This window comes from Argentina silus (genome assembly GCF_951799395.1).
Source record: "Argentina silus genome assembly, chromosome: 1".
Taxonomy (NCBI): domain Eukaryota; kingdom Metazoa; phylum Chordata; class Actinopteri; order Argentiniformes; family Argentinidae; genus Argentina; species Argentina silus.
In genome coordinates, this window is record NC_139655.1 from 25,163,339 (window position 1) to 25,179,587 (window position 16,249).

Sequence of the window (16,249 nt, forward strand, 5' to 3'; positions counted from 1 at the left end):
GAGATGTTTCTTTGACTTCATTGGAGTTCACCTGTGGTAAATTCAATTGATTGGACATGATTTGACACGCCACACACCTGTCTATATAAGGTCCCACAGTTGACAGTGCATGTTAGAGCAAAAACCAGGCCATGAGGTTGAAGGAATAGTCTGTAGACCTCAGAGACGGGATTGTGTCGAGGCACAGCTCTTGGGGAAAGGTACAAAAAAATGTCTGCAGTATTGAAGGCCCCCACGAACACAGTAGCCTTCATCATTCTTAAATGGAAGAAGTTTGGAACCACCAAGACTCTTCCTAGAGCTGGCCGCCTGGCCAAACTGAGCAATAGGGGGAGAAGGGCCATCGTCAGGGAGATGACCAAGAACCCAATGGTCACTCTGACAGAGTTCCTCTGTGGAGATGGGAGAACCTTCCAGAAGGACAACCATCTCTGCAGCACTCCACCAATCAGGCCTTTATGGTAGAGTGGCCAGACAGAAGCAACTCCTCAGTAAAAAGCACATGACAGCCCGCTTGGAGTTTGCCAAAAGGCACCTAAAGGACTCTCAGATCATGAGAAACAATATTCTCTGGTCTGATGAAACCAAGATGGACTTGAACCCAATCGAACATCTCTGGAGAGACCTGAAAATAGCTGTGCACCAATGCTCCGCATCCAACCTAACAGGGCTTGAGAGGATCTGCAGAGAAAAATGGGAGAAACTCCCCAAATACAGGTGTGCCAAGCTTGTAGCGTCATACCCCAAGAAGACTTGAGGCTGTAATCGCTGCCAAAGGTGTTTCAACAAAGTACTGAGTAAAGGGTCTGAATACTTATGTGAATGTGAGATTTCAGTTTTTTATTTTTAATAAATTACCAAACATTTCTAAACGTGTTTTGGCTTTGTCATTATGGGGTATTGTGTGTAGATTGAGGGGAAATAATTTAATCCATTTTAGAATAAGGCTGTAACATAACAAAATGTGGAAAAAGTGAAGGGGTCTGAATACTTTCCGAATGCACTATATCGGAACCTCTCTTTCTCTGTGTGAGCATAAACTAGGCTAAAGCTCAAGGTACTTCTACTTGTGCTGGTGTTGATACTGTGCTGGTGTTGATGTTTTCAACATGTCACATTGTCCTTTCTAGTAGGCCACTGTTTCAGCAACTACAGTGGAGTGTAACCAGTCAAGCCCAGTAGGCCTATAGCTCGAGGTTATCCCGCTTCAAATACAATCATCTGAAATCTTGAAATGTCTGCTGTGGTCCTAAGGGGAGGCTGAAGGGGGGGGGGGGGGGGGTTGCGGCGTTGTCTAAATAACTATATTTCCCATGAGTGCTGTGCGACTGGTTATAAAACGTAGATCACTTCCGGAAACAAAAGCCAAGGACGAGATTTCAAAATAAAAGCCTAATAGCTGATCTCCTCATTGTCCATTCTGTACTATCCTTAACTATGCAGATGGAGGCCAGGCGGAGTTTTATTTTGAAATCACTGTCAATCCTCTTTCACTACACCGTTTCTGGTTTACCCCCGACGTACAAACCGACCTCTAGCCACGGAAAGCAGGCTTAGTAATTGTCGTGCGGCGAATTAACTGCTTTCACCGGGCAAGTGCTCGGTCCTCCCCGCCGCAATGAGGCTCCGTTGGGTCGGTACCGTGCTGCTGTCGGCGGCTGCTTACTACATCTACCTCCCATTACCGAGCGCCGTGAGCGATCCGTGGAAACTCATGCTGCTGGACGCGCTGTTCCGCGGCTTCATGCATGTGGTAAGACAAGACTGACAGCCAGGAACCAGTGAATACTACAAATGCAATTTATTAATGTGTATTTATCAAGCATGACTGACAGCACAACTGATAGGAGGAGACAAGTGTATGATACTTATTGATTTGACCAAATGATAATGACTTGAGCAGGATTAGAACATTTCCGAATGTTACAATGACGCACTGTAGCCTATTTATTTGGCTGTTTGCTCTTATCTTTACATCAACAACAAAGGCTGATGTTTTGTTCTCTTTTGAAAGAGATCAATATTTTGTCCAAAAACAGCCTAATAATATTTACATAGAGCAGCAGCAGTTCATTGCCCCGATTTGCACTGTTTGAGTGACAGCGGTGTGTTTGTGATCTCTGTTGTGCAGTGTGTGGAGATCGGCCCTAAGTCTCATCACCTATAGTATCCCTGGGTATACACAGGCTGTCCCTACAGTTTGCCTAAAGAGATGAGATTGAGATTAAAAGAGACATTGTTACTGTCTACTCATGTAGACATTTACCTTGTATCACATTGCTCCTTTACCACAAGGACACAGTTGTAGTAATAAAGTTAATATAGTAAAGTCACACTGCATCATAGGTACATGGTCTTATGGCCTTACCCAGGCCATCTTTTGTCTACAGTCTGTGACCTATGAACTATGATCCTGCATTATACAGTGAGGCTCAGCTATAATACCAGTCTTCCTCCTTCCTCTGCCTCAACTTCAGCTACAGTAAGGTAGTGTTTAGTAAAGAGAATAGAGTAGGGTGCTGCTGAGTTTCAGAATCAACATGTGTAAACTGGTGTCGACGTAAACTTGCACGACCAGTCTCCACACCTCATTGGCTTGCTGAGAAATACTCCCATCCCTGCAACACACACACACAGACCGACCGACCGACCCACAGAACCAGTACCCACTGGCTTAATGCTTTGATTGCCCATCACTCCCGCCCCCCAAGGCATTGTTGGGCTCAGTGAATGGCCCTGCCCTGCCCTGCCCTGCCCTCCAGCCCCATCAACACCAACCTAGAACCACTATCGCTACCTGCACTGGCTGTGTGGTTGTCTCATAGATCTGTGTCCTTCACTCCTGGTCCTGCAGAGCTACAGGGTGTGCAGGCTTTAGTTGTAGCCCAAAACGTACACACCTGATTCCAATACTCTGGAGACCTTGATTAGATAGATAGGTAGGTAGGTACTTTATTGATCCCCGAGGGGAAATTAAGGCATTACAGCAGCTCACATCACAAACAACAACAAAATAAAGTGACAATAGAATAATGGAATAAAATAAAATAAAATAGACATCTGAAACATTAGATACAATAAGAACAGTCCAGTATGACTTAACATCCCCCAGCCTGACTTTGATCACCCCGATCGAGCCAGCCAGAGGAGGAGTTGTACAGTCTTATTGCGGCAGGCAGAAAAGATCTCCTATAGTGCTCCTTAGTGCAACATGGTTGTAATAATCTGTTGCTAAAGGAGCTTCTCCTTTAGCAACAGATTATACCAAGAAGACCACCATCTGAGAGTGATAAGTCAAGTGTGTGTATTTATTTGGATCATTGTGTATGATTCCAGGGTGACATGGCCCATGCTCTTGGTGTGTGTAACCGTGTGCGTCTGCTGAACACGGTGGTATCCCGGCTGCAGGACATAGAGGCGTATTCTAGTCCTGCTGTCCATGTCTCTGACTCCACCCTCGGGGGCGTATCTGCACGAGTGTTTCAGCCCACGGGCGGGGCCAAGCTAAAGAGGGCCGTGCTCTACTTCCATGGCGGAGGATGGGCCCTAGGCAGTGGACGTGAGTGTTAACTTATACATCTGAGAATATAAAGTCTTAGAAATGTGAGTATTTCTATTCAAATCCTCATGTGATTTTGCTCTGTGTGTGTGTGTACGTGCGGGTGCCTGCCTGTGTGCGTGCAGGGATGCGATCCTATGACGTGCTGACTAGGAAGATGGCAGAAGACCTGGATGCAGTTGTTGTGTCGGTCAAGTGAGTATGACAACCAACCGTCCAATCAAAGACAAGCAGTGACGTCATCAGAACTACTGTGAGAGATCACCCCGGCCGGATCATGTTGTCATTCTGGTCTGTTGTTGCCGTAGTTACCGTCTGGTACCGGAGGCGGTGTTTCCGGATCAGTACTACGATGCGCTTGCAGCGTCACAAGCCTTCCTCTCGGCTGAGGTTCTGGAGCAGTACCACATCGACCCAAACAGAGTGTGTGTGTCTGGAGACAGCGCCGGGGGAAACTTGGCTGCAGCCGTGGTCCAACAGGTACACACACACACACACACACACACACACACACACACACACACATCCAAACCCCCCCCCCCCAACACTCTCTCTAACATACTCACTCTCTCCACAGATGGGCTCAGATGACAGTTTGAGTGTGAAGTTCAAGGCCCAGGCGTTGATCTACCCTGTGCTCCAGGCGTTGGACTTCCACACTGCATCCTACCAGCAGAACCAGGAGGTCCCCATCCTCTACCGCCCCCTCATGGCCAGGTTCTGGCTGCAGTACCTGGGGGCCGACACCTCCCTGGTCCCCCTCCTCCTGGCTAACAACCACAGCTCCCTCGACCAGACCACCATCACCCCGGATATACGCTCCAAACTGGACTGGACTGCCCTGCTCCCGGCACAACACAAGAAGCACTTCCGACCGGTCGTCGTGGAGACAGGATCACCGGGGGTCGTGGGGGAGGTGCCAGGGCTGGTGGACATGCGGGCGGCGCCGTTGCTGGCGGAGAAATGGGTTCTTGGTAGGACACCACGCGCATATGTGATGACATGCGAGTTTGACGTGCTGAGGGACGACGGGCTGATGTATGTGAGACGCTTGGAGGACGCTGGTGTCACGGTAACCAGTGATCACTATGAGGACGGTTTCCATGGCTGCATGGCATTTTCTTACTTTCCGGTGTACTCCGCCGTAGGGAAAAGGAGCCTGGAGAACTACATCCGCTGGCTGGACCAGAACCTCTAGATCACTACAGGACCAGATAGAACCTCGTAGAACCACAAGTTAAAGGCCTGGAACATCTAGAACCCAATAGAAGTCTTTGGAGCCGTCTTTGGAACCCAATAGAAGTCTTCTCAGGACAGAATCTAATCTAAGCCTACTTGGCCTATAGGACCGGACCAGTAAAACCCTATAGATCTCTTTAGAACCTGTAGCACCAGAATGTATAAAGTCAGGTGTCCTAGAACCAGAACCTCTAGAATTATTGAACCAAAGGCTATAAAACCGTATAGGATTACATGACTGTTAGTCAACCACAACTTTAATTGAACCGGATGAATCTATCTCCTTCTGACTACCTAACCTATCCTGAGGTTGAAGCATTTGTTTCTTTTAATCCAAAGAGACTTTCCCTGTCGTTTAAAATGATGTGAAGCTTAAGCTTTAAACCAGTATGATGCCCTGAGAGTCTGAGCCAACATGTAAACTTTCTGAAGCTAGTTACAGCGAATCGGTACAGTGGCACAGGTACAGGCTTGCTAGGCTAGGCTAAGCTAGAGCAGGATGAGCACTGATTAGCATCAACATTCTATGTGCCACCTCAGCTCTGTGCTGCACTAGCTAGCTATCCAGAAGCCGCAGCTGTGTGTGCTCACTGGGTTGTGCAATAGTGTATGTTATATTTTTGTCATCATTCCAAGCTGGGTGAAGCCCAGAAACCAGAAGCCCAAAAACCAGTCTAAGGATTGCTATTTTTAACTAGGGTACAATCACTGAGGAGAATCGCTGAGCTAAGAACTGCATGTGGATGCTGTTGTTATGTGGGTGGTATGTTTGTAACGAGAGGAGAGACCACCACTGTCTGATCCTAAACTTACTGTATCCTACACCATCATTCCCTTGACCCTCTGGGCTCGTCACCTATGCATCTATTGATTATTTGATGACAAGGGGAGTTAGTGGAGTTCAGTTTGGAGTGAGGCCTGTGGCCAATTTGGATAAATACTATACTGCACTGAGGTTCCACGTTACTTGAACAAGTTCCCGTACTGAAGAGACTCTGAGAGTGTGTGGGTGAGTGTGATTCAAACCTGGGCCTATAGAGGGCAGCAGCACTGCTGGTTTTCATCCCTCCCCTCTAATCAGGATTAATCAATCAATCTATCAATCTATCTATCAATCTATCTATCAACAAATCAATGACCTACCATGGAGAAAACCTGCAGTACAGCAAACCTCAAGGCCTGGATTGGAATAGCCTGGGTGAAGAGTGTGTTTTAGTGTAGTATTTTAACTGAGGGTTGAGTAGTGTATGGGCTGATTGGGCATTGGGGTTTTAGTGATACATTTAAATTATTTAAAAAGAGAGAGATAATCTAACTTTGATGAATGTGTTTATGTTAATTGAAATGTTTGTGATTTATTTGTGTATGTGGGGATGGGGGTGGTGGTGATGATTTAATTTTGTAAGGACACTTGTAACTACAATACCAAAGGCCCAGTTTGTTTTGTTTGTTTTGTTTGTTTGTTTGTTTGTTTGTGTTGTTGTTGTATTGTCACATGACAACTGAATGGCTTTCTATCAGAAGCGAGACGTCTTGTGTTACGTGGACTGATACAATGACACCTGAACGTTTCCAACAGGGGGTGGCGTGTCACTTCAGATTGCCAACCCTCCCAAAAATATACTGACTGACTGAACACTGGTAGTGATTTCAGCTTCCCCTCACAACACTGATAACATTATACTGAAGAGAATACATGTGCTTGTGAATATATGGATATGAAAATATATTTATCTGTGATTAGGTCTCACTGCCTTTTCACATTCCTAAAATGTGGTTCCTCTCTCCTCCGGTTTGTATTTAAGTCTTCTTCCATATAAGTGAGCTTGGTAACCCTTTATTGTACAGCCCTGTTTCAGCTGGTGTTTACCTGGTATTTACTAAACTACCGATAAGTGGTGAAGATGGGACTTACCTTCATTCAATTTAGAGTAGGTACCTGCTTAATACCGGGCTGTGAGTTTCTATTGTTTTGTGTTGGTTTATATGTAACCATGATTTGAGCAGAGTATTGTATCAACGAGTACAAATCAATGATTATGTTCCTGTTCAAACCATGCAACCTTTGGCTCAGGCTTGTCAAGGTAAGATCACACACAGGTCACCCCGTGGCCGTTATGTTGTTAGTACTTTAAAATTGAAAAATAGTGAGATCTCCCTCCTTTTCTATGATGATGAAAATTGTAGCCTAGTGAGACACATTTTAGGAACTCACTTTTGCAATTCTATCTGCTATGAATGGCAAGTTGACGATGGTGTGTAGTTTAGACTTGAAACCTGCTCAAGTCTAAACTCTATCTCTACCTCTATCTCTCCTCTTTCTCTCTCTCTCTCTCTCTCTCACTCTCTCACTCTCTCTCTCTCTCTCTTGGAAACAGATGTCAGACCCATCAAAAGATCACATGACCTAACTGTCACGTACTCTCTGGATCACATGACCCAAACACTTGAGGATAAGCAGGAATATGCCTCTCGCAAAATGTGCGTGCGTGCATGCGTGTGTGTGTACACACGTCAGGGGCAGCCTAAGCTACTACAGGGTGTGCATGCCTTTTCCAGCCCAGCTCTAACACACCTAATTCTATTAATCAACTGCTCCTCAAAAGGTAATCATGTTTAAGTGTGTGTATGTCAGCATGAGTGTGTGACTTTGGCTGTGCGTGTGAGTGTGAATACGTGTGACTGTGTGAATGTGTGTGAGAGGGGGAGAGTGCCTGACTCAGCCGAGGCATGACTTAGTGCCTTGGGGAGTGCCTCGTTAATCACTTGGTGCCTGGACCCTTATTTCCAAAGAAAACAAAACCTACAGAATGAAAAACAAAACGGAGAGAATGTGAAAGAGAAGACTGGCGTTGCTGGCAGGGGAATGCAAGACGAGAATGTTATCACGGCAGTAACTTAGAGTAAAGGTCACATTGTTCACTGTTTCCTGACAGAGAATGGAAGGGAGAGAGAAAGGGAGGAAGAGGAGGACAGTTAGTGGGAGAGACTGCTTCTGCTGCAGGGGAGTGAGAAATATGGGCTGAATCAACATAAAGACACATTCTGTATATGAACTCAGAGTGATCCCAGACACTGATTCACACACGCTCACTGACTCACGACAAATGTTCCCCAACCCTTGCATATTTTTGTAATTGTATCTCACAGAGCTCGCTCTCTCTCTCTCTCTCTCTTTCTCTCTCTCTCTCTCTCTCTCTCTCTCTCAGTCGGGAGTAAGCTACAGGCCTTTGGTTCATGATTCCTGGAGTGAAATGAAGCATTGAATCAGCAGTACCTACAACAGTGCTCAGAGTTAACACTCATATACTCACAAACTCTCTCTCTCACACACAGTCTCTCTATCACACACACACACACACATATCTTATATCTTATATATCTAATATATATATATAATTCAGTAGTAGATCACCAAAAAGCGATGAGGGTGTGTATCTCAGTTGGAGCTTTTTCTGGCGTCAGCAAAAACAAAAGCAGCCCAAAACGGAACTCTGGAAAATCCCAAGTTTCCTGTTTGGCCATTGGTTGGCTCTCAGCTTCCCTATTGGCCTGTTCTGTTGCTCCTACCCCCTTAGGTGTACGTGTGCCAGATGTATAACCTTGCCATTGGTGGTATTGTTTAACTGTGTGTGTGTGCACATGCGTGTGTGTGTGTGCGCGTGCATGTGTGTGTGTGTGTGTGCGAGAGAGGGGGAGAGAGAGTTTGTGATAGTTGTATTGTTTCATTTGGCAAGCGTTCTGAGGAGGTCATGTCAACAGAGAGAGAGGGGGGAGGAATGAGAGAAATCAAAAGTTGGAGAGGGAGAGAGTGGGTGAGTTGATTGTGTGGGAGAGGAGGGGGACCAAAGTCTTCTCTTCATTGTGTTCCTATCAAAACCAGGCAAGCATAATGTGTGTGTGTGTGTGTGTGTGTGTGTGTGTGTGTGTGTGTGAGTGTGAGATAATCTGACTACAGGCTGCCACACTCAACAGGGATATAGTGATGATGACTCCACACAGACGATCAGGGCCATGGCCTCCCCATGTCCATGGCCACCCTGTGGGCCCCTGCTACACACACACACACACACACACACACAGGCTGGCCAGTAGCCGACCACTTCACAAACAACGAACTCCAATAACCAGGGGAGGATCACTTTAAACCAAGGAGGAACAAGAAACTGAAGTTATAAAACCATTTCTACCCTTACCCTAACCCTACCCCCCCCCCCCACCCCCCCACACACACACACACCGGAGTGAAACCCAATAAGTGCGAGACTCCCATGGGGACACGCGCGCAAAGACCACAGATTGAGGCCAGATGTTTTAGATACAGGCCCACGGATCCATTAATAACCACCACTATAGAATAGTCGTTTGTTTCAGAATAGAACAATGGCATAATAAACACATAACTTATCCACATGTAGGCTAGAGACTAGAGAGACAACGCTAACCTGTATATAGCTTACAGTGATCAACAACAGAACAGTAGGCTCGAAACTGATTAACAGTAACCGCATATCAGTGTTGTTTCAGCGCAAACCAAAACCGACGTTCTTTCAAGAGTGAGGTTCTTGTCCTTCACTGTTGCCCCGCCTCCTCCTCTCCCTCTCCGTGCTGAGCTGGCTCGAGTGTGTGTGTGTGTGTGTGGGGGGGGGGTGGATAGAAGTTTAGAACTCTCTCCTCCGCTTTTGTTCGGAAACCGGAGCGGAGCGGAGCGCGCGGTGGTCTGTCGTTATGACGGACTCGAGCAGCGTTCCGTGCGTCGGGGTTCTGCTGCTCGTGGCGGTGCTGCTGCAGACGGTAGCCGTTACCGTCACCGTGCTCTACTTCACCAATGTCCTCAACTCGGTAAGAACACGGTAAACAGGGGAGGTTATGTAGCTTACTGTAACATAGGTATGTTCGCTGTACGCAGTGCCAGTGCGCACGCTGCACAATGGATGATTTGCAACTCATGGCTGCAGAAAATGAATGCACTTTTGCCAAATGGATTTGTTTCTTGTTTGACATAAACGTGTATAGCCTATATTATCTCACTGCATTATTTTAGAACAATCTTTATGCATTTTGGATTAATGCAGGACAAGTCTTGTGCGTTATTGTGCTGCGCAGTGCGCATTGAAGGGGAGAGGAAGTTATTATGCACAAAAATCAATCGGAGATTGTTTCTATGCATATGCAATTTTATATTACTTTTTTAGCTTTTTTTCCCAGATAAAGTGTGGTCATTAGTCTTTGCGTAAATGTTTGACTTTTGTTGTTGTTCCTTTGTACAGCTGTGTGTGGACTTTAGTAACCTGGATTCTGTCCATAAACATTGAGCAACAATGCTGCAGACTGTCTCTCTTCCTCTCTCTCTCTCTCTCTCTCTCTCCCTCTCTCTTTCTGTGTTGGTGATTATGATCAGAGAGTTATGTCTTAATCATTACCAAACAAACAAGCTAAGAAACAGAAACTTGGAACAGACCATTGAAGAGCAGATGCAGAGGCCATAGGGAGACGCCATTTTACCATGTTTTATATTATAGTAATGTAATAAATATAGGCCTAAGCATATATCGATTATAATAGCCTACATTTTTACTTCAAACAAAGTAGAAATTGCATTAACGATATTATTTTACATAAAGAAAGAAACGAAAATAATATTATTGTTGGGCCAGTGAATATAAATCATATTAAATCATGTATCTCTATTTCTCTCTGATGCTCAGATGAAGGAGACGTTCGCGAGGAGCAGCGTCTCGTGTCTGACGCGCGCCGACATGCGGGGTGTGTATGTGCGTGCGGCTGAGGGGCGCGGGGACCCGTGCTGGCAGGTCACGCAGCAGCTTCACATCCTCATCGAGAAGGTAACACACACACTACTACTACTACTACTACTACTACTACTACTACTACTACTACTACTACCACTACTACTACCACTACTACTACCACTACTACAACAACAACAACAAAGTAGGCTATGAATCCTGAAGACTCAAGGTCTTCACTACTACAAAGTAGGCTATGAATCCTGAAGACTCAAGGTCTTCACTACTACAAAGTAGGCTATGAATCCTGAAGACTCAAGGTCTTCACCTTGGCACCAACACATGGTTTCCCATCCAGCATGGGGGCCCCTGGCATTCTGTATTTCGCCATGCAGAATTGATATTTCACACACTATCTTCTGAGTTCATTCAAACACTATTCCTACCAAAGCCTCTGATTCATGTAAAATGCCTCTGATACTGTTGGACAGCTATAGCTGATGGGTACCTCTTAATCAAGGATCTCTTAAAGGGATAGTTCACTATTTTTACATATTATAGTCAGATGGTTCCTTACCTTGAAAGTAGTCTATGGGCCATGAGAAACTGTAATCCATGGTTAAGAGTTGTTGAGCCATGACTAACTTTGCATGACCCGTTTTCCATAAAGTTATTATCAATCTGAAAGTGAATTGTACTGTAAAATAGTTTCTTTGCCTTGATGAGTCTCTCTTCCATCTCTGTTTCCTCTCTTGCCGACATGCCCCTCTTCCTCCACAGAAGCCTCAGTAAGCCCTTGTACTTTTTTCTGTTCATTTCTGTTACTGTTTCTTTCCTTCAAACATCCCTTTCTCTGTTGCCTCTTTCAAAATCCCTCTCATCTCGTTCTTCCACTGTTCCAGTGGGTATTTCAAAGCGTCCATCTTGTTGTCTTTCTCACTCAATGATGCTATCATCCCCTCTCTTCTACCTCTCTACATCCTCCTTTATGACATCCTTCTCCTTCTTCCAATTGACCTGCTGTGTGAGAGTGGGGCCTCTGAGTCAGCAGAGAGGTCCTCCAGGGTGAATAAAGAACATGTCTGCACACCTGATATTGTCACTGCATATTCAACTGTAAAGAAAAGGTCTCTTGACCAAAACGTCAGTGATCATTAAGTGCTGTGACTTTTGCATGCAAGCAGTGTTGCATGGAGATTTTCTTGACAGTTTCATAGGTCTGCCAGGGTCAGAAGTAAAATGGATGGGTCTGTCTCTCTCTTTCTGGATTACCATGCCTGTCACCTTTGCCTCACTCACCCTCCTTCTCTCCATCTCCTTCTTCTTCTCCTCCTGACAGACAGAGAGGGCCTGTAAGTTGGCACCTGTAGGTTTTGTCGTCCTCTTCTTGGATATTCACCAGCATCATCGGGAGAGAATGAATCTGTTGATCCTTGTCTTGTTGGGTTATCATCTCCCTCACCTTGGCCTCTTTAATCCTCCTCTCCATCTCTCCTCTTCCATCTCTCCTCTTTCTTCCATCCATCTCTTCTCCTTGGCCTTGGTGAACTCTTCTCCAAGAATGTGAGGTCCTTATCTTTGAAGACAGTCGTCCCCCACTCCACGGCCTCCCGCCTCCCCTTCTTTAACGCATCCCTCTCTTTCCTGAATCTTTCCTCCTGAGCTTTGGATGCTCTCTGTCCACTCATTTGCCAGCCTTGGAGGGAGAAAAAACGTTCTTGCCACTCACCAGTTTTTCCTCCCTACATTTCTTCCTTACAACAAAATGCCAACTACTGCCCCCCTCTCTCCCTCCTCTTTCTCTCTCTCTCTCTCTCTCTCTTTTTCTCTCTCTCTCTCTCTCTCTCTCTCTCACACACACACACACACACACACACACACACACATTCTCATTCAGAGGAAATCCTTCTCACAAATCCGCCTGGTGGGTTGAGGGGGTAGAAGTGGCCACTTTTTCACAGATCTAAGATCAGCTTACCCTCCAGAGTTCCTAACCTTTACTACTAAGGGGAAGACGCAAAAACTGACCTTAGATCAGCGTCTAGGGAAAACATAATCCCTACTCGAGAGGACTCCGGACACACAATGGGGTCCTTTATCGTGCGCATTGCGATGTGATCCGGTGTATGTGGTTTAATCAGCCCAGGAATGCACTCACCTGGCCTGGCGTGAGACACACACGCACACGCACACGCACACACACACACACACACACACACACACACACACACACACACACACACACACACACACACACACACACACACACACACACACACCAGACACTGACCCAATTACTCGTTTGCCTCTTCCGCTCTGATATGTATGTTAAAAGCTTCTGTTATTAGACTAACTAAATCCCTCTCTCTCTCTCTCTCTCTCTCTCCAGTCATTATCGCTACGTTACCAGAGGGAGATCTCCTCGGCAGTAAGAGGTAACTGCATGCAACAGTGGAGGCTGGTGGAGGCATAAATCGGAGGATGATCTCATTGTAATGCATGGAATGGAATGAGGATTTGTATCAAACACGTGTGTTTGCTATCATTCCATTCCATGGTGTGCAACCTACATCGGTAAAGTCTGTTTTGATGGTGTCTTTCTCTCTCCTTCTCTCCCACAGATGAGGTATCTCGGGTGTTGCCCTCACTGGTGATGGAGGACCGGGCTTCAGCTCGCCCCAAAGTGGCTGCCCACGTCACCGGCAGCCATGTGCCCAAAGCGGCCAGAGAGGGGGGAGGTGAGTCCTGCTTTAATGCTGCATTCACAATGTGCCCAGAATGAGGAAACTCTCAATCAATCAATTAAGTTTTTATATTGATTAATACAAACAATATGATCTAACACCAAATCATAGACCCCCAAAAGTAAGCCAAGGACAAAAAACTCCCCAGAGGGGAGAAAAAAATATAGGGCACAGTGCCAAGGAAAAATTCCCTCGGAGGAAGAAACCTTAAGAGGAACCAGACTCCAGGGGGACCCATCATCCTCTGGCTGATCAGGTGCTGAACAGTAAACTAATGTGGAATGTGGTGTGGTGCAAGAGTTCAGGGTTCCATGGTAATGGGCAGCTTTTTGGTAGGACCCGGGTGGGGCGGCAAGGACCAGGATATAGGGTGGAGTAGACTCAGCCTGGAAGAATTCAGGAAGGGGCTTAGAGCCCCTCGGACAGATAAGCTCAAACAAGGACAACACAAGATTAGAGGCTGTTGCGAACTGGAAAAACTGATATATTAAACAGTAGGAGAGAATCAGCATAAAACAGGTGGCCTGACGCCCCTGGCACATCTAAAATAAATCTAAAGGACAAGGGCTGCGCCCACTTACACCGCATCCACTCTGTCACGGGCCGGCCCACCAGAGGGACATCAGGGGAGTAGAGGGGGCAGCAATATGAACCTGAGATGCCCAGAGCCAGCACCACGACCATCCCAGCCACACTTTCAACTTGGAAACTTGTTGTACAAAGATGATACGCAAGTTTTCCCACTCAGAGAGTCAACCAATAGGAAGCTCTATGCAAATAATTGATGTTATTTTTAAGTTCAGAGTTTCCGAGTTTGCATGAACACCTCATAAACCCTGCCTGCATTCTGTAACCTCATTGGAGGCCCTCAGTAGTTCATTGTGTTTGGAACGCAGCTCAGACTCTGAGGCATGTGTCTCACATCTGTGTGTGGGACAGGTGGATAGGATGACAGATTGGCAATATTGGCAATAAACAAACATTTAGGGTTAGTGTTATAAAGTCTATTCCATTATATTCTGCTTTGTTCTGTTTACTTGCTATTCTATAACTCAGGACCTGTGTGTGTGTGTGTGTGTGTGTGTGTGTGTGTGTGTGTGTGTGTGTGTGTGTGTGTGTGTGTGTGTGTGTGTGTGTGTGTGTGTGGCCGCAGGTTCTCCTGGCCGGCGTGTGCAGGGTCAGAAGATCTCATGGTGGGAGGGGCAGAAAGGGCTTGCCTTCCTGCAAGATGTCCGATTGGTCGACGGGGACCTGGTGGTGCCACGCCCTGGCCTCTACTACGTCTACGCCCAGACCTACTTCAGACACACCCACTCCCAAGAGGAGGAGGAGGAAGAGGGAGAGGAGGGGGAGGAGAGGGGGAAGCCCATGCTGCAGTACGTGTATAAGAAGGTGAGAGATGCCAAGAAGTCATCCTCTAAATCCCATCCCTCTGTTCTGACCCCTCTGTCTAAACTTTTTTCCTCACCTTCCTAAAAAAGGAGAAAAATGTGTACGTCCAATTCATCAGGTGCAAGACAGAAGAATGTATCAAAGAAAAAAGGAATGGATGCAACTCTGGCATGCTCCCATGGTGATTTAATTCAGACACACAAAAACAGACACGATTTAAATCAACACGGGAGCATACAAGAGTTACGGCATTCCTTTTTTTCTTTCATCCTTCTTCCTCCCATCCCAGCTGTTACCCTGTTCCCATTCTCCTGTCTAACCTTTCTCCTCCCCCTCCCCAGGTGAGCTCCTACCCTGTTCCCATCCTGCTGATGAAGACCAGCCGTACCTCCTGCTGGTCTCGTGGCTCCCAGTTCTCCCTGCACTCCGCCCACCAGGGTGGGCTGGTCCCCCTGGCCGCTGGGGACCGCCTCTTCGTCACCGTTAGCAACGCCTCCACAGTGGACATGGACGAGAGGAGCAGCTTCTTCGGGGCCTTCCTGATCAGCTAGGGGTCAGGGGTCAGAGTAGAGAGTTCATGTTCTGAGTCAGTTTGGGACTAGGGGCACCGGGACCAGGAACCCACACACACAAACACCCACACACACTGTTTTTGAGCTGTGTGTTTGTGTGTGTATGTATGTGTGCGCACTGATGAAGCATTTGAGAGCTCTGTGTGTGTGTGTGTGTGTGTGTGTGTGTGTGTGTGTGTGTGTGTGTGTGTGTGTGTGTGTGTGTGTGTGTGTGTGTGTGTGTGTGTGTGTGTGTGTGTTGTGAGTGTACAGATCAAGCAGAGCTGGACTAGACATGGGAAGCAGCATGAATGGAGCTGTTGCATTCATCCAATCAACTTCTGTCCTGGTGCATCTAATGGGCTGTGAGCAAGCTGAGTGAGCCTATTTTGGTTGGATAAAGAGCAGTTGAATGTGTAAGAACTTGGAACCAATACCAGCACTTGAACTTTGGGACAACTGATTGACAATGAATCAGTGTATCAATAAGAGCCAAAGGGGATGATTGTGGATGATTTTCTTACAGTTCTTTTCATCCCAAAAGGATGAGTGAGTCACTTTCTTCTTCTTTTTTTTGTTATTAACCCTGGGATGTGGTCTTTTGTACATACAATGTTAGGTATTGTTCATTGTTTTGTGATATTGTTTGTACAGTACAGTGAATGTATGTTTTAAAAAAAAAAAAAATATTGTAGCCTTTGCCATCATAGCCAATGATGTCATAAATCAAAACTCACAGCTGAGCAGCACCAGCATCTGAACATTCAATTCAGCAAAACACCAAAAAGAAGATTAAGCCTCTCTCACATTACTGCCAAAGCGTAGGTTTCTAGCCACAATCCAATTATCCAGTATTACTGCAAGTTTTAAATGGTGGTGCATCATGTTAGGGACTATATGTGAATGTATTGATAGCATAGATACATACCCTGTCTGTATGATTGATAGATTTTCCACAGACAGACAGACAGACAGACAGTGAGTGGTGTAGACAGTTCTCTATTAATCCTGCTG

General features: G+C 46.2%; 2 protein-coding genes across 2 annotated transcripts; both read left to right on the forward strand.

Moving 5' to 3' along the window:
- Positions 1–1,523: 1,523 nt before the first annotated feature.
- Positions 1,524–5,903, forward strand: LOC310809553 (neutral cholesterol ester hydrolase 1-like). The gene is made up of 5 exons (XM_083676876.1): positions 1,524–1,753; positions 3,337–3,559; positions 3,685–3,754; positions 3,868–4,039; positions 4,137–5,903. The coding sequence occupies exons 1-5, from the start codon at positions 1,619–1,621 to the stop codon at positions 4,755–4,757; spliced, it is 1,221 nt and encodes a 406-aa protein (XP_083533002.1). The 5' UTR covers positions 1,524–1,618; the 3' UTR covers positions 4,758–5,903.
- A 3,548-nt stretch (positions 5,904–9,451) lies between these two features.
- Positions 9,452–15,502, forward strand: tnfsf10 (TNF superfamily member 10). Its single transcript, XM_083671275.1, has 6 exons — positions 9,452–9,640; positions 10,507–10,644; positions 12,938–12,983; positions 13,170–13,286; positions 14,446–14,684; positions 15,026–15,502. The coding sequence occupies exons 1-6, from the start codon at positions 9,527–9,529 to the stop codon at positions 15,233–15,235; spliced, it is 864 nt and encodes a 287-aa protein (XP_083527401.1). The 5' UTR covers positions 9,452–9,526; the 3' UTR covers positions 15,236–15,502.
- The last annotated feature ends 747 nt before the right edge of the window (positions 15,503–16,249 follow it).